We start from the raw sequence: 18,152 nt of genomic DNA on the forward strand, positions 1-18,152 counted from the left end.
CCGCCCCTCCCTGAGCCTGGTTCTGCTGGAGCTTTCTTCCTGTTAAAAGGGAGTTTTTCCTTCCCACTGTCGCCAAAGTGCTTGTTCATAGGGGGTCATATGATTGTTGGGTTGTTCTCTGTATCTGTTATAGTAGGGTCGACCTTACAATATAAAGCACCTTCAGGTGACTGTTGTTGTGATCTGGCGCTGTGTAAATAAAATGAATTAAACTTAGAGGTCAAAGGTCCTTTGACGAGTGTATGGCTGCGGGCAGCAAGGATCTTTAAAAAATAAAAATATATTCGCCACTGAAAAGAGTTTTAAGAAGTGACTTAAAAATGCTCGTTGAAGATGTTTGTCTCTGTCTCCTCTGAGCTGCGTCCTCAGCACGTCAGCTGTTCGGAGCGGCTGGGAGTGTAAATGTAGGAGCTCGGAGACGATTTGAAGACTGAAAAACAGAGAATAATAAAATGAAGGGACCCAGTGCAGTGAGGCTAAAACCGAAGATGTAAAACAGGCTGACAAAAAGTATTTTCTCAGGTAGGTGGGACCGCTGTGCCATGAATGCCTGCACAGTGCCAAACCACATATGGATATTGTGCTCCACTGTATTGAAGGCAAAACCAATAAAACTGTAATCAAAATAAATGTGGATTCATAGTGTACTTTTTTCCCTTCTACTTTCAACTGCTCCCTTTAGGAGCCACCTTCATCCCACCCACCTGCATCCTCTTGTCCTTCAGTACATCTGTGAACTTCCTCTGTGGTCTGGCTCTTTTGCTCCTGCCTGGTAGCTAAGGATGCACGTTTTCTGCTCTTTCATTTAAGTGAGCTATTTTTAAGTCACTCCACGTATGGCCCATACCCCAGAAAGCACAGGGTACGTACGATGTAAGAAGTGCAAGTATTGTTTGTTTGAAAATTGTGCAGTACTTGAAATCACTGACAGCAGAGTTTGTTTCTTTTCCTGACCTGAGCTGGTCACACCATGTTGGTGTGATCACAAAAGCAACAAGACAGCAGCTCTTCTTTCTGCGGCGCCTGAGAAGATTCGGCATGAACCCCAGAAGACTTACCAACTTCTACAGATGCACCATTGCAAGTATTCTGACTGGCTGGTACGGCGGCTGTAACGCTGCAAAGCTCTGCAGAGGGTGGTGAGATCAGCACAGCGCATCACCGGGACTGTTCTCTGCAGACAGCGCTGCACGAGGCTGTTTGATCCCAGCCACAGCCTCTTCACACTGCTGCTGTGGCGGTTCAGGAGCATCCAGACACAGAGACAGTTTCTACCCACAAACCATCAGGAACAGCTGACATTCTGCACCTTTACAGGTAAATGACAATAACACTTGAAACTTCATCGATCGCTCGTTTCCTAATTACAAACTCTGTGAACAACGATGCAAAGGAGGCTGCACGTAAAACCTTTTTTTAAAACCCCGAATGCTTTATTTAAAATCTGGACACATAATTCTAGAACTAGACTGAATAGTACAATCACTTTTTGCAATAACACATTAAAACTGAATTCCAGGCAAAAACTGCCTGCAAGCAAACACAGTTACTACTTTGGCTTCTTGACTGAAGAAGAGAAGCCTGAAATGATCACAGAAGCAGAAACTCAAACACCACGTGTGGGCTGTGGGAGAGATGCTGTTGTGCACTGTGTGTGTCTGTGTGTGCGATGGAGGAGCGAAGCTGCTGATGGATACAGACAACAGGGTTCCCACCGTCTTCCAGCTGTTGCTCACAACTGGAAAGAATCTGAATAGACTTACAGAGAGTATAAAAGCTGTTTGGATAAAAACTGATCTGCATTATTCAAATTTCAGTTGTTTGTTCATTTCAGCCAGAAGCACCGAAACCCCGAAACACAAATATCAGAATAACACAACTGTGTACCACACATGGAGGAAGACGGCTCTTTGACCCAAGACAGGAAACAATTGGAAACTCAGATTAAGTCACACGCTCTGTCATTTTGTTCGCTTCCTACTGATGTGTCGAACATTAAGGATAATGTTTTCTTTTTTATCTTAAGAAAATGTAATTTACAAAATGACGTGGATCCCAAATCTTTTTGGAGTAATAAAGATTCCTTTAAGCTGCAGAGATGCAGCGGCTTCGCGTGAGATTCCAGAGTAGACGATGAACTGAATTAATAACAAAGAGATGTTCTGTTTTTATGTGTCTGTCTTTACTGGTCGCACTGAGTAATCCCACAAACACTGGAGGGAGGAGGTGACCCTCGAGCTGCTTCGAATCAAACCGACGTCATTGTCACAGGAGCCTTTACGTAGATGTGCACAGCTACAAACTTCAAAAACCCTCTGAGTCATCAGTCCACCATGATAAATGGACTGACTCTTATATAGTGCTTTATACACATTCACCATACTTCAAGTGCTTTCTATCTAAATGCATCAGAGGAGAGAAGTCTGGGTTTAGTATCCCGCCCAAGGATGTTTGGCTTGCAGACTGGGGGAGCCAGGGTTCGAACCATCGAGCCGGCTCTACCTCCTGACCTACAGCCACTCGTAAATGAAGGAAGTCAGGAAAGTTGTTTTCTACTACAAACATTCTCTCAATGGACCAAAACAAACTGAGATGCACAACCCAGATCTCACTAACAGTTCAAGGAAACGAGCCTGCGGGTGGTCACGGCAATCAGTGTGTTCAAAAACGACGTGCCAGCAGTTTTAGTTTAGTCAGCCTGGGTTTGTTAGACGATTGTGTTCATGTAAACACATCTGTCAGAAATCAGACTGTCTCTATGCTACACCTCCACTCAGAACCAACAGCATCGATAAAGATGACAAACGATGAAACAGATAGACACACACAGACACACAACATGACTGTTGTTTGTACAGAGGAAGGAAACAGGCTGAAACACAATCAAAGAGCAAAGAGTGAAAACATGAATTAAAGGAAACTCCACACTTGAACAGAGGAAACAACATCCCATAATCCACGTATGATGACACAGCTGTACACATCAGCTGCTGTACGCCCTCACAAACAGCAAAGCACTTGACACACTTGAACACTGCGAGTGTAAAACACGAGTTATGCAGATTCCTATGCAACATGCTCCTGGGACACGATTCTGTCTCTGGGTTTAAGCAGGAAAGCACAACGGAGCCAAGCCATGAAACTCCACATTTAAAAGTAAGGAACAAAACCAAAAACAGACTATAGCAGTTAAAAGATTCTCTTCGAGTGGGTCTCACTTCCACCAACCATCGCTCCGGCTAGAGTCTCAGAAAAGGTTCAGCGACGGGTCAGAGTTTCTTCATGTGAGAAGCTCAGAGACGAAGCCTCCACCGGGCGCCTAGCACTACTCAGTGAACTACTCAGGAATAAATAATGGACTTTATAATAAAGCAGGAGGCTGGTGGTCCTGTGTGGTTCTAGGGAACGGGTCCACATTGGAGGAGAAGGTGGGTCAGATGTCCTGGAGCCCGGCCTCGAGTTCGACAGCTCGTGTTGTGACGTCCAGGCGCGCCCCACTACAGGCCACGCCTTCAAGATGCAGCTGTCCAATTAAAAAACGTCCCCACTTTATGCATTCAAGTGTCTACAGAGTCTCAATGCTTTCAGGGTGTTAGCGGCAGATCATCAGCTGTCCATGCTGCAACACTCTGCAGGATAAGAAACACACGTTACTCATCATCATCATCATCATCGTCGTCAGTGATTACAGGCTGCTGGGCGTCACTTTGACCAAGCAAACACTTGACCAACAGCTCCTCACAGCGCCTGAGAATGTTAGTTACTGGTCATGTATGTGAGCTAGATAAAGGGCTAAACTGGTACAGATTAAAGTCCTGTACAAGTGCTTTCATTAGGCAAGAAGACTAGAAACACATATTAATGTAATTATATTACATTATGTTCTGAGTATTAACCCATATTAGTCTAATAGGCTCTGGCCTTTCTGAGTACCATCGCACAGGCCTTTAAACCAACCCAGATTAGCAAGAGCCACGATCGAGAGGGCAGCTGGTAACAGGTATGACTGATAAGGTCCGACCTGCAAGGTCACTCAGGTATCAGCGCGAGCAGGAAGACACCTGGGCGAGTGCCCTCACCCAGATCGGCTCACTCCAGAACCGCCTGCATCATCTACATCTGCTGACTCTGAGCTGCTGTGTGGAGCACAGCTCACTGCCTCACTAATGATAAATAAAGCCAGAGTTTCCACACCAACATGCAGTTCCTGTAAGCCCCATGTTCTCCTTGAGAGAGGAGAAAGAAATCTTTGTTCAAAATTCTTATTTAAATATTTTGATTTTTTTTTTGCTTTAATCTCAAATGTGACAAATGTACCTGACCACAGACATTAAAGAATACAAATGAATAAAAGTACAACACTGATGCTCAAACTTGGCCTTTGATTGGAACAGATCTGATCTGACTTTCAGCTGTGGGCCAATCACTGATTTTCCACAGAAGGACAGTTTATCAACTTTATTTTACCAGAATTTAATTTCTTTCTTTTCTGGTGGAGACTGAACTTTACCTTTAGCCTTTCAAAATCGTTTCACTTTCATACCATTCAGTCCCTCTGCATCCTGGACATCCAGGAAGGGCGCAGGTCCCCAGATTCGGATGGTTCCATCGTCTGAGGCGCTGGCCAGCAGACCGGGCACCACGGGGTTCCAGCTCACACAGTTGACTGTGCGTGTGTGACCGGTCAGCTCTGCGATGGGCAGCTCACTGCGCCGGTGCCAGATGTAAACTTTGTGGTCTGACAAGAGAGAGACGAGCTCGTCAGCAGTTTGTTGGATCACACTAATGACCAGCACAAAACCTCCTTTTAGCATCAAGAACAACGTTTGGGTTCAATATTTGTATGAATGTCTCTTTACAGAGCAACATTTGTGGAGGACACTTTTTGCTTTCTTCTTCCTTAGAACTAAACATGCTTTGGTCTTACCTTCACTACCACTGGCAATGAAGTCTTCATTGTGCCCCCCGAAGCAGGAATGGATGGTGTAAAAACCCTGGGTGACACCTTGGTACTTCCTCACCAGCACCCGGTCCTGCAGGTCCCAAAGGTGCACTCCCTGCAAATAAGAGGCACATTTCAACAATCAAGACAAAGCTGATGTGAAGCAGCTGATGAAAGAAACAAAATGTCAGGAAGTAATCAGGAGCTCACCTGAGTAGCAACATTGAGCAGAGCTAACCTTCCATTTTTGGAAACAGTGAAAGACATAATGGGATGGTCCTCCTGCACTCTGGAAGGACAACATACACAAACATGTTTATTTTAGAAATGAGGCTTCTGACTGCTCCTCCCTAATTCACTGATCACCACAGGAGACGGCTCAGCATGTGGCAGCGTTTTTACGGCCCATCCTGATGCTAATTTGTGACACCATCCAGTCTTCAACCAGAAGTTAATAAGTCCAACTTTCACATGTTAGGTGAACATGTTCAATACTGATGACCACAAATTTTATTACAGAGATAATGATTTAAAGGTGCTACACTACAGTGGTTGGAAATGTCCAGTTTGTGCATGTAAATGGAGAGTCCTCTTCACACACTGAGGTTAATTATGGAGTTCCACAGGGTTCAGTGCTAGGACCAATTCTGTTTACATTATACATGCTTCCCTTAGGCAGCATCATTAGAAGACATAGCATACATTTACACTGCTATGCTGATGACACCCAGCTCTATCTGTGCATGAAGCCAGATAACACACACCAATGAGTTAAACTGCAGGAATGTCTTAAAGACATAAAGACCTGGATGGCCGCTAACTTTCTGCTTCTTAATTCAGATCAAACTGAGGTTATTGTACTCGGCCCTGAAAAGCTTAGAAATATGGTATCTAAGCAGATTCTTACTCTGGATGGCATTACCTTGGCCTCCAGTAACACTGTGAGGAACCTTGGAGTCATTTTTGACCAGGACATGTCCTTCAACGCACATATTAAACAAATATGTAAGACTGCTTTCTTCCATTTGTGCAACATCTCTAAAGTTAGAAATATCCTGTCTCAGAGTGACGCTGAAAAACTAGTTCATGCATTTATTACTTCCAGGCTGGACGACTGCAATTCATTATTATCAGGAAGTCCTAAAAACTCACTGAAAAGCCTTCAGCTGATCCAAAATGCTGCAGCAAGAGTCCTGACAGGGACTAGAAAGAGAGAGCAGATTTCTCCTGTTTTGGCTTCCTGTTAAATCCAGAATTCAAAATCCTGCTCCTCACATACAAGGTCTTAAATAATCAGGCCCCATCTTATCTTAATGACCTTGTAGTACCATATCACCCTATTAGAGCACTTCGCTCTCGCTCTGCAGGCCTACTTGTTGTTCCTAGAGTATTTAAAAGTAGAATGGGAGGCAGAGCCTTCAGTTTTCAGGCCCCTCTTCTGTGGAACCAGCTTCCAGTTTGGATTCAGGAGACAGACACTATCTCTACTTTCAAGATTAGGCTTCAAACTTTCCTTTTTGCTAAAGCATATAGTTAGGGCTGGAGCAGGTGACCCTGAATCCTCCCTTAGTTATGCTGCAATAGGTCTAGGCTGCTGGGGATTCCTAAGATGGACTCAGTATTTCTTCTTATTTATTAAGATTATTTAAGGTTAACATTGTCTAATACTTAAAGTAGTTTGATGAACTGACACATCTAAGTGTGACAGTGTAACAAGTGTAACAAAGTAGTGAATAACTCCAAGTTTGATCATATTTGGTTGCTTGGCAAAATATTTCCACATTTCTTTCAAATTAATCAGGTGTGGAGTGACCGAGTCCTTCTTAGGAGGACCTGGTACTGGTAAGAAACGTATCAGCTGACACACCTACTGATGGACGCACAGATATAAGGCCAAACATGACCTTTGTTGGCTGAGTTCATCACGAGACGTTATTGACATTCATTAAGACACTTGCAGTGAATATCTGTGGCTGTTAAATCTCATCTCATACAGGACATTCTGCTCTTGCTCGTTTGTGAACTGATCCAATAGATCGATGTATTCCAGAATGTAGACAGCAAACATCTCTACAACCAGTGTTTTGGGACTGAAGTGTTCAGTAGTTTCTCAGATCCTTAAAACAGTTGCAGAGACGTCTCCAGAAAGACAGAACAGATACATTTACTATTAAAGTAATGACTAATTAGTACTTCAGTTACTCTGATGACGTACATGTTTCTGTCTGTCAGGTCCTCAAAATTGTATCCTCGGATGCGTTGGTGGGTGTCAGATGCGAGGACTGTGCGGCCGTCACTGAGACACCACAGGCACTGCACCCGAACTCCCTCCCAGGAGTCCAGGAGGTTTCCATCCAAGTCCTGGGAGTTCACCAGAAACAAAGCAAAAGCAGGAGGACGTCAGCCTGGAAATGATTGTTATCAGTCCAGAAACACTCACCGGACAGTTTTATGTGGGACCAGGTGCAACCTTCTTTTCACTTTAACACTGAATTAATTTTGAGCATCACAGATTCAGCAAAATGCTAAAAAATATTTCTGAGGTTTTGCACTAAATATTTAGCAATGAGCTGAGACACAAGCGCTCACCCAGATTCGTTGGATGTTTTTAATTTGTGGTCCCTTTTCAATAATAATAAAAACTAGAATGTGCAGCTCCTGGAGGGTTTGCAGTGGGATGGATGCTACCTGTGGACTGTAGCAATGTGGAGAAAACGATAACTGCAGACAGACAGGTGCAGTTTCTTTACACTGAAACGATTCTGTCATCACGCTGAGAAACTGTGAGGACAGTAAATCACAACAACATGACAACCACTGATGATGATGTGAGACGTGGTCGCAGGACGGTGCTGAATAACAGACAGTTCAGACTTCAGGATTCGATTTCTTTAAACTCTTAGTTTGTGCAAAAGTCTTGAGTCATCAGGTCTATGTTTGTACAAGAGGCCAGACTGTCACATACTGTCCTTCTTAAAGTGCTCTCCAGCTGTACGAGGCTGTTTTAAACATTAGGACATTAGATGACTATAAAAAATGGTTCAGGCTACTACATGAATTCAATAAATTTAAAGCTTTCCTGTTTGACATGCAGTTTGTTTTTGTTGTTGTTCTTGAAACCTTCAATAAGAGGAGAGTCTGAGCTCTCACAGCGACAACGATAACGAGACGGATGTTTTCATGAACGCAGCAGACGTATACAAACTAAACAGACATGCTCTGACTCGTCGGCATATTTTTAAGTTACACTTTATTCTAATGATGTCTTGTGAAGTCTTGTTCTCAGCTCACTACATATGATCTGTGCGTATCAGGACAATGATGTCAGTGATGTCTCACTGCAAAAAACATGTGTGGTTTGTAACATACATCATTTATATAAAAACTGGCCACACCATTAAAACACCAGATTTTCCAAGAATTCATAGTTTACATTATGTCTAGTGTTTGTAAGGCTCCGCCCTCTGTAGCTGTACGTGTGTTGCTGCAACAGACATAGGCTGCCGGGGGATTCCCATGATGCATTGAGTTTTTCCTTTCCAGTCACCTTTCTCACTCACTATGTGTTAACAGACCTCTCTGCATTGAATCATGTTATTAACCTCTGTCTCTCTTCCACAGCATGTCTTTATCCTGTCTTCCTTCTCTCACCCCAACCAATCACAGCAGATGGCCCCGCCCCTCCCTGAGCCTGGTTCTGCTGGAGGTTTCTTCCTGTTAAAAGGGAGTTTTTCCTTCCCACTGTCGCCAAAGTGCTGCTCATAGGGGCTCATATGATTGTTGGGGTTTTCTCTGTATGTATTATTGTGGGGTCGACCTTACAATATAAAGCGCCTTGAGGCGACTTGTTGTGATTTGGTGCTGTGTAAATAAAGTTGAATTGGACTGAAATTGAATTGTGTTAATAAGCTTGTGTTGGAACAGACTTCCAACTGACATCAGTCTCTTTACTTTAACCTCCTGAGACCTGAACTCTTCCACAGCAGCATTTTTAATTTCTCTTTGATATTCGGGCTGATTGGGACCTGATGAATGTAAAAACAAAGAATTAACAGATTTTTTTTACCTTATTTTTGTTTCTAAGAAAAATCAGAGCCACAAATGAGGATATTTGTTTAAACTTTCAATAGGACAGTAGCAGGATAATGTCCTCGTAAGTGGATATCAGGCCCTTGTAGAGCACAATTGAGTATTTTGGTCTAAATAACCCAACATGTGATGTCCACATATGTGGACGCCAGGTCCTAGGAGGTTAAAGGTCAAAGTTTGGTTAAAGGGAAATCAGAGCTGTCTTCCTTTTAATTAATGTTGTTGTTTGTTTGTTTTTTGTTTGTTGTCTTTTTAAAGTTATCATCTATTACTTGTAGTTGTATTTATGATGTATTTTGGATGAAAATGTATGTTTTATTCTAAAACGTCTGATGTGTGATTGTAGCCCAACAAGAGACAGTGGTTGAAAATTAGCAACAGCTATAAGCGTTGCATCAGCTTCATGTTTTCCACCATGTTAAACTGCAGCGTCCCTTCTAAGGAAAGAAAGGCTCCGTGTGATGTGCATTCAGAGAAGCTTCCTGTCTTGGTTTTTCCACATGTTTGAATCAGTCTGGCTGTTCTCCTACGACATGGAGACAATGTTTCCTGCCTGTAAGGCTGTGTTGGAGCCTGTGGACACAGTGCCCATGCAGCGAGGATACTCACACACTGGTAGAACTGGCCCCTCTGGCCGCCGGTGACAAAGCGTTTGCCATCTGGGTTCCAGGCCACGCTGGTTAGGCTATCCTCGTGGGACTGACTCATCTTTGTTCGCAACTCCCCCGTCTGTACAGTAGAGCCCAGAGCACACAGAACAGATCAGACACCAAACATACTAAACACACAGAGATCAGTTTTCTCTGATTGGTCTATGAAAAGGTCACATTGAAAAGGAACGTCTGCAGGTCCAGTTTCACACGAACAAAGCAGCTGGTGTGGAGCAGGACTCGTTTCAGGACGCACTGATAATCAGTTAACAACCCAGCCAACTCTCACTCGCTCTCCAGCTCTTCGGTGCATAAACGCATCTCTCATGTCAGCCAGGTTTCTTGTAGGCAGCGACTCTAACAAATCCACTGTGCACAGTCAGCTTGGAGCACTGTTCACAAGTGCAGGCAATTTATTGATGTTGAGACTCTCATCATCTTTAACCCTTTAGAGCAGAAATATTCCAGGTAGCTCGGTAAACTGGCAACAGCTGCGCTCAGATGGACTGCACGAGGAAACCGTTTTACAGCGAGAGCGTGATCTCTGAACATAAAAACCCAGAAGGACTCAGGGTTTCTTCAGCTTCAGATACAACATCATTAACAGATTTAAAGAGCTGAGCTCATGTTCCCTGCACTGGTTGCTGCGCAGCACTTTTATGGGAGGTCAAACTATCGAAAAGCTGGACTCATTATTCAGCAGGTTGCTTCATCAATTATGTCATGATGCGATGACGATGCTCAAACCCAATCTTCATCTTCGTGTCCACACTGCTGCATGCAAGCTTTGATCTGATCAGCTGCACTCATCGTACTGCTGCTACATGAACACAGACTGTGCACACGCTGAACACAGTTGGAACGTCGCTATTCAGCGCTCACCTGAATTGTCAGATGTACAAATATTTCCAAGTATGAGATTTGTACTCGAGTCACAATGATGGGGGGCCTCGGACCGGTCCGTGAGTCGTTTGGTACCGGGGCGCGAGAGCTGAGGCTCAGCTGTGAAATGTCTGGTTTTCAGGGTTTTTATCGGTTTTCAGCGTTATTTTGTTATCGTTTTATCGTTTACTCGGTGTTCCTGGGTCTTTTCACGTGTGTTATGAATAAATCTTCTTTTTTTCGGTACCAGTACTGGTTTTATTTTGTTGTATTTATCCGCGACACCTTAACGGCCGGTCCGTGAAAATATTGTCGGGCATAAACCGGTCGGTGGCACAACAAAGGTTGGAGAGCGCTGTACTAAGCCATAAAGACGTTGGCACTCACAGTGTCCTGGACAAACTTTCATTAACCCTTGTCCAGGAGAAGATAGGGAACACATGAACGCAGTATGATTTCTTTACAAATAATAAAGGTAAGATGTATTTTAGAGCTTTTGCTCAATATTTTGTTTCCCAGCTAATACAGTCTTATTGAACATGATGCTATAAGCTTGGCACACCTATGTTTGGTGGTCTCAGCCTGTCTTCTTTGCAGAACCTCAAACTTCATCAGGTTAATGGCGAGCGTCAGTGCACGGCCATTTTCAGATCTCTCTCCAGAGATGTTCAGTCTGGCGTCTTAGGGTCACTGTCTCGGTCCGAGGTCCAGAGCTTATTATCAAGGACGTCTCTGCACACCGGTGCACTGATCTTTGCCTCTCCCCTGACCAGTCGAGTCTCACAGAAAGTGTCCCCACAGCGTGACAGTGCTACTGCCATGCTTCACTGCAGGGGGATTGGCCGGGTGAGCAACACTTGGTTTCCCTCAGACGTGACTCATTCAGCTCAAAGAGTTCAGTCTGTGTTTCATCAGACCAAAGAATTTTGTTTCTCGTGGTCTGAGAGTCCTTCAGGTGACTTTTAGCAAACTCCAGATTTACAGGGGAGTGGTTTCCATCTGGCCACTCTACCACAGAGACCCAGCTGGTTAATGCTTTGAGCCATTCATGCTCCCCCTTGGCCACTTATCCACCTTAGGATCAGGGGGAGAATGGAGCCTACCACTGCTGAGCATGTTTGGAACGCTGGAGGAATCGCAGAGTAAACCCACACGGTGAAAACAGACCGACCAAAGAAAGGCCCTCGCCATCCTCCTGGACATGCTCATCTCCTTGCTATATGGACAGTACTTCCTTTCCATACCTGCACATTCCACAGCCACAGCTCGGAGCAGTCGTCAGGGCCGCAGGCTATCAGATAAGCATCATCAGGGCTCCATGCCAGGTAGGAAACACCATAAGCATGACCTTCAAGAGTCTTCATCAACTTCAGCTGCTGGATGTCCTGTGACCCAACACACAAACATCCATGTTCCAGTTACTACAGCCGTTGTAATAACTCACTGACTGATTGTTGCTATTCTGAAGTGTAACTCTTGATAAGCAAATGACTGGTTACCATGTCGACTTGCCACACAATGACTGTGGTGTCTTTGGAGCCAGTTGCCAGTTTTGTGCCATCGTTGGAGAACTTGCAGAACCAGACTTCATTGCAGTGTTCTGTGAGAATCTGCTGTGTGTAGCAGGGGAACTGTTTCCTTTACACACACACACACACACACACACACACACACACACACACACACACACACACACACACACACACACACAAATCAGAAACATGAGCAGACACACAGGTTTGCCCAACATGCCTCAGACTTGTGCATAAAGGAAACATACAGATGACATTCTTATCGTCTAGATTACCGACTGTTCACTAAACTAAATGTTTCCTCCTGCAGGGCAGCAGAAAGAAGCACAATCAGTTGATGTGGAGCTCAGTATTTAACAGCGTGTGTGTTTACTGACCGGCTGCAGGAGTGGTCCAGCAGCAGAGACACAGAGTCCAGACCACTGTCCAGTTTGGTGTTGTGGTAGAGGCAGCGCTCCCTCTGGAGCTCCACAGCCTGCTTCAAGAGAGTCTGCAGACGACGGGGAGGCAGCATCACTGACGGAGGCAGGTAAGCTGTACACACACACACACACACACACACACACACACACACACACACACACACACACACACACACACACACACACACACACACACACACACACACACACACACACACACAATTAATTTAGAGCATAGATCATCTTCAGTGCCCTGTACCAACACAGAGCAGAGCAGCTATCTGAACGCTACCCCAACAGAGGTCGATTATCTTGTTAATAATTTCACCTCCTCACTACGTACGACTCTGGATACTGTAGCTCCTGTGAAAACTAAGGTCTCTAATCAGAAGTACCTGACTCCGTGGTATAATTCTCAAACACGTAGCCTAAAGCAGATGACTCGTAATCTGGAGAGGAAATGGCGTGTCACAAATCTAGACGATCATCATTTAGCCTGGAGAAATAGTTTGCTGCTTTATAAGAAAGCCCTCCGCAAAGCCAGAACATCTTACTATTCATCACTGATTGAAGAAAATAAGAACAACCCCAGGTTTCTCTTCAGCTCTGTAGCCAGGCTGACAAACAGTCAGAGCTCTGTTGAGCCAACCATCCCTTTAACGTTAACTAGTAATGACTTCATGAACTTCTTCACAAATAACATTTTTATCATTAGAGAAAAAATTACCAGTAATCATCCCACAGATGTAATATTATCTACAGCTACTCTTAGTACCATTGATGTTAAGTTAGACTCTTTTTCTCCAATTGATCTTTCTGAGTTAACTTCAATAACTTCACCAGTGTGTGAATGTGAGAGTGAATGAATAGTGGCATTGTAAAGCGCTTTGGGTGCCTTGAAAAGCGCTATATAAATCCAATCCATTATTATTATTATAATAATTACTTCCTCCAAACCATCAACGTGTCTTTTAGACCCCATTCCTACAAAACTGCTCAAAGAAGTCCTGCCATTAATTAATTCTTCGATCTTAAATATGATCAACCTATCTCTAATAATCGGCTATGTACCACAGGCCTTCAAGCTGGCTGTAGTTAAACCTTTACTCAAAAAGCATCTCTAGACCCAGCAGTCTTAGCTAATTATAGGCCAATCTCCAACCTTCCTTTATATCAAACATCCTTGAAAGAGTAGTTGTCAAACAGCTAACAGATCATCTGCAGTGGAATGGTTTATTTGAAGAGTTTCAGTCAGGTTTCAGAGCTCATCACAGCACAGAAACAGCTTTAGTGAAGGTTACAAATGATCTTCTTATGGCCTCTGACAGTGGACTCATCTCTGTGCTTGTCCTGCTAGACCTCAGTGCAGCGTTCGTGCAGAGTTTCCTTCCCACTGTCACCAAAGTGCTGCTCATAGGGTCATGTGACTGTAGGGTCTACCTTACAATATAAAGCACCTTGTTGTGCATCTTTAATGTAAGATCAGCCAAATTTATGTCAGGTGGGTTTTTTGGTGATTTTCAAAGCACTTGTGATCACACCTGCATACAAAGATCGTTATTACTCATTTGAAATTTTATATCCAGAATATGTTGCTATTTGGAAAAAAAGGCTCCTTCCAGGGACGAATAATAACTGGTCAGGAAATAGATGCTAATGTCAACTGGGAACCAGTAAGAGAATTTCAGAGTGGGTACTGCGTATAGGAGTTACTCCTTTGCTTGTCAGCCAGTGTACACACTGACATGTGACCGTGTGAGTCACTGCACTCACTTTGGAGTTTGTCCAGCAGTTTGGTGCGCGATGCTGTGCCTTTGCCCTCCCACTCAGCTTTGGCTCGCAGGTCCTCTGCATGACTGCACATCAGGTACCTACAAACACAAAGCCAGCTACTATCAGAAACACCCACGTCAGCTTTTACAGGGAGCACATACGTAGATGGACGTTTTATTGTAAGGCTAATTCCTGTTTGAATTGTTCATGCATCTCAGCATCTTTACAGCTGCCAGTATCTCGAAATGTTTTCAAGGCATCGTGCTTTTAACAAACTACACATCTGTCATCCATCATTGTGACGCAAATACCCAGCACGCTATATTTCTCCATCATCATCTCAGAACCACACTCAGCTTCTTCGTGTGCTGTGAACTGACCCGCTCAGGATGTGGATGCGCTCCGTGTTATATTTGAGAGGGGTGAGTTCGGCTCTGAGGACCTGCAGGGCCTCCAGCACCTTCCCGTCCTCCAGATATTCCAGATATTTCTGCTGCAGGAGTAGGAACTTCATCCGCTGTCGGGGAGCAAAAACAAAAACAAGGATTTAAATTATCACCACGGATCAGCCGACATGTAACAACACGAATCTGTTGCTACTGAGCTTCACGTCTCACGTCTGGCTCTTTTAAAGGAACTTTAAACATCAAGATGAAAATGCAGTTACCAACCAGACTAACAATGGCTGTTCATGCTGCGTCCATCATGTCAGTGTGATACAGTCACTTTGATCTGGGCTGGACGAGTGAACGTCACTGTTCTGTTTAAAGTAGTTTAACTGCACATTTAATCCGATTACAAAGAACAGAAGTGCGATTTCAAGGATCTCAGCTACACGATAAAGAAATGTAGTAACTGATCTGTCAGCACGACTCTGTGAGAAATAAATGTGTAAAACCTCACCTGCACCACTGCCCTGTGATCAGAAAACTAGCTTTGTGTTCATTCACAGACATGTTTTATTTATCTGTTTATTTATAGATTTTTCTTTTGGTATTGTTTACAGTCATGGTGTAAAAACAAACAGATATTTATAGTGCTGATAGTGTAATTTAGCTGTTCATCTGTTATTCAATCACTGTGGTGTAGAATGAGTGGACATGTGGGAGCTCTGAAAAACATGCAAACACAGTTTAGAGTCAAAAATGTGCAGCTTGACGTCCAGCCGACCAGGCTAATGTCTGAGGCTCCTGGTCTCGGACATTAGGGTGCTGGCTAACTGTCACTACAGTGGCCATATTGTGAAGCAGTGTGTCAGGTTTGCTGTGATCTGTGCCTTTAAGAGTTTGGTGTACAGTAATGTTAATGGTCTTGTCCATTTGTAAACAGCACTGAAGCAGGGGTCATTGGTTTTTCTAGTTTCTCTTGTTTATTAAATTAAAAGGTTAAAGGTCACACTTGTTTTTCATTTGGTTTAGTTTGCACGTAGCGGTTAGTTAGCACTCCTTTGGAAGAACTTCTAAAATAAAAGTGCAGTAAACTGTCTTTCATCATTTCATCTCAAACTGCTCTGTGTAATCTCAGTGGATGCAGTAAACAAACCCCAAACAAACCAATGATCATTGCTGAAGTGCTTTGGGTAAGATTAGCGGTGCACCATTCGTCTGTCTGTAAGCAAACCTAGCTAGCCAAACTTGCAGGCAGCCATGTTTACTTTAGAACAGCATAGAAGGTGTGATGGTCGCAGTTCTGTTTATAAGTGTACCTGTACGATATGCCATCAATGTACAGTCTGAGCTCGAGGAAAGAGGCTTTATTCTAAGTCTGATTCTGGCTCAGTGTTCAGACTGCAGACTTCATGGTGAACTGATGTTGTCTGAGGTTTGGTCCACTCACCACTATAGCACTAGGAGAATGCATCAGTGCCTTCAGCTCATTCAGGTCACTCTCAGCCTGTATGAAAAGGAGAAATACAAACTCATTAACAGACCAGCAAAGAGCTCACACTCAAACCTTTACTACTACGGTGACTACTGTAACAGCCTCCTAAAGATTTAATATGCAGTTCGGAGAACTTGGTTGCACCTTGTCCCACTCTCCTTCAATGACGTGATTGCGAAACTTGGTGGCAGAGGGGTGTTCCAGTCTGCAGCCAGACTCCTGCATCAGGAGGTCCACCGTCTGGCTATGAACAGCGAAAAGAAACATCCACGTTATGACTACGGAGCATGGCGAAGCATCAGCACTCACCTGTGATCAACACACTGACTGCAAAGTTGTGTCATGGGTGAAATAAAAAGCTGGACTATAATAAGATTAAGGTCCATCCTTCATATAAAAACGTAACAAGCATTAAAATGCAGAGATGTGTGTCACTTATCACAGAGTCCTTACTGTTACTACACGTAAACACAACGTGTAGCCAGCTATCAAAGACCCACTCTAACCCAGGAAAGTCCCCACGCATGACATCTGTGCAGGATTTTCAGATTTAAATTGCCTTGAGTTGTGCGATCACGTTGGACACAGTATGATGTCTTCCTATTCTGACAGCTCATGGTTGGAGATTTGCTTAAAACACCTCATATAATCAATCAACTGATCAAGCACACACATCCATACATATGCAATAACACTAAGTGCAATAATCCTTTCTGTCATCGTTGGATTTTTACTCAGTTGTATATAGTATTTGTATTTGTATTCTATTTTTATCTTATTGTATATTTATTTTATTTTATTCTACTGTATATAGTATTTTATTTTATTCTATTCTGTACAGTTGTGTACTGTATTTATTCTTATTGTATTCTAATTTTTGCCTCATAACTTTTGCACTGTCCACTTCCTGCTGTGACAAAACAAATTTCCCACGTGTGGGACTAATAAAGCTTATCTTATCTTATCTTATAAGATTTGCAGCGTATGGTGATACACAGGTCCGGATACCGTGGGTCGGGTACAGTTTATTAGCGTGTATGTGACACTTTGCCCTGAGCGGGCCTACTCCTCTATCGCTCTGCACCTGCAGATAAACGCGTGAGGAAGGATGCATCCTCAGCATCTTCACGGTGACCTGCCATCACCGCGGCTGGCTATGCTGATAACAACACTAGCTACCTGAGCTGGCTCACTTACTTGAGACCTAAATCGTTCAGATGTTGTCCTATGAGCCTGATGACATCCTCCTCGGACTGAGACAGGCGCTTCTTCTTCTTGACACCCGACCCGCCATCCGCCGCGCTGCTGCTGTTGTTGTTGTTGGAGGCGGGCTGGGCTGCCACTCCGTTGTTGTTGCTGACAGCGTTGCCATTGTTGGTTACCGAGATAAGTCCGTTGGAGTGAGCGGCCACGGTGGAGGACGACTCGCCATTCTGAGTACCGTTTCGACAGGAGAGCTCGGAATCCCGGTCCTGTCCTCCACCGTTAGCCTCCATGTTGCCACGGTTTATAACGGCGATATGGTGCGTGTACGAACAGCTGACAGGTCCACGGGGATAAGCAAACCTCTGGTGCGGTTAACGTCGGGCCCACTGACCCAGATGCAGCCGCAAATTGCAAAGCTCCCCCTGCGCCCGAGTCTGTGTTCGGCGGCGTCAGCGTGAACGACAGCCGGAGTTCAGCTCGGAGGACAAAGAAACAAACGGCAGAGTTAATCCGAAAGCTGCATTTTGAGCATTTCGACGGTATTCGGTGCTGTCAGCGCCGTTAAAGCTGCGCTCAGGCTGCGGAGTAGCGCTTGTTATTGTTGCTCTCGGACAGCTGCAGCCCTGATATGGCCATACGCGGTGACGTCAGCGGAAATTCCTTCACGTCCTTCTTGTTTGCTGTGCGTCACCGTTAGGCGTCGCTGTTTCCCCGCCTGGGCGCGACCTTCACATCTCCCAGCATTCGTTTTAAGGGTGACGTGATCATTTGGGCT

The 18,152-nt window shown here is 44.2% G+C and overlaps 1 protein-coding gene across 1 annotated transcript; it reads right to left on the minus strand.

Moving 5' to 3' along the window:
* Positions 1 to 1,411: 1,411 nt before the first annotated feature.
* Positions 1,412 to 18,041, minus strand: wdr26a (WD repeat domain 26a). Its single transcript, XM_085472803.1, has 14 exons — positions 17,369 to 18,041; positions 16,316 to 16,415; positions 16,127 to 16,183; positions 14,671 to 14,807; positions 14,291 to 14,388; positions 12,473 to 12,629; positions 12,063 to 12,201; positions 11,808 to 11,948; positions 9,641 to 9,760; positions 7,158 to 7,303; positions 5,153 to 5,231; positions 4,928 to 5,057; positions 4,544 to 4,738; positions 1,412 to 3,629 (listed from the first exon to the last, which is right to left on the minus strand). Exons 1-14 carry the CDS (start codon positions 17,665 to 17,667, stop codon positions 3,607 to 3,609), a joined length of 1,821 nt encoding a protein of 606 aa, XP_085328929.1. The 5' UTR covers positions 17,668 to 18,041; the 3' UTR covers positions 1,412 to 3,606.
* Between the last annotated feature and the right edge of the window lie 111 nt (positions 18,042 to 18,152).

This window comes from Copadichromis virginalis, linkage group LG11 (genome assembly GCF_057382275.1).
Source record: "Copadichromis virginalis isolate Kocher_CV1m ecotype Utaka linkage group LG11, C_Virginalis_male_GT1.1, whole genome shotgun sequence".
NCBI lineage: Eukaryota > Metazoa > Chordata > Actinopteri > Cichliformes > Cichlidae > Copadichromis > Copadichromis virginalis.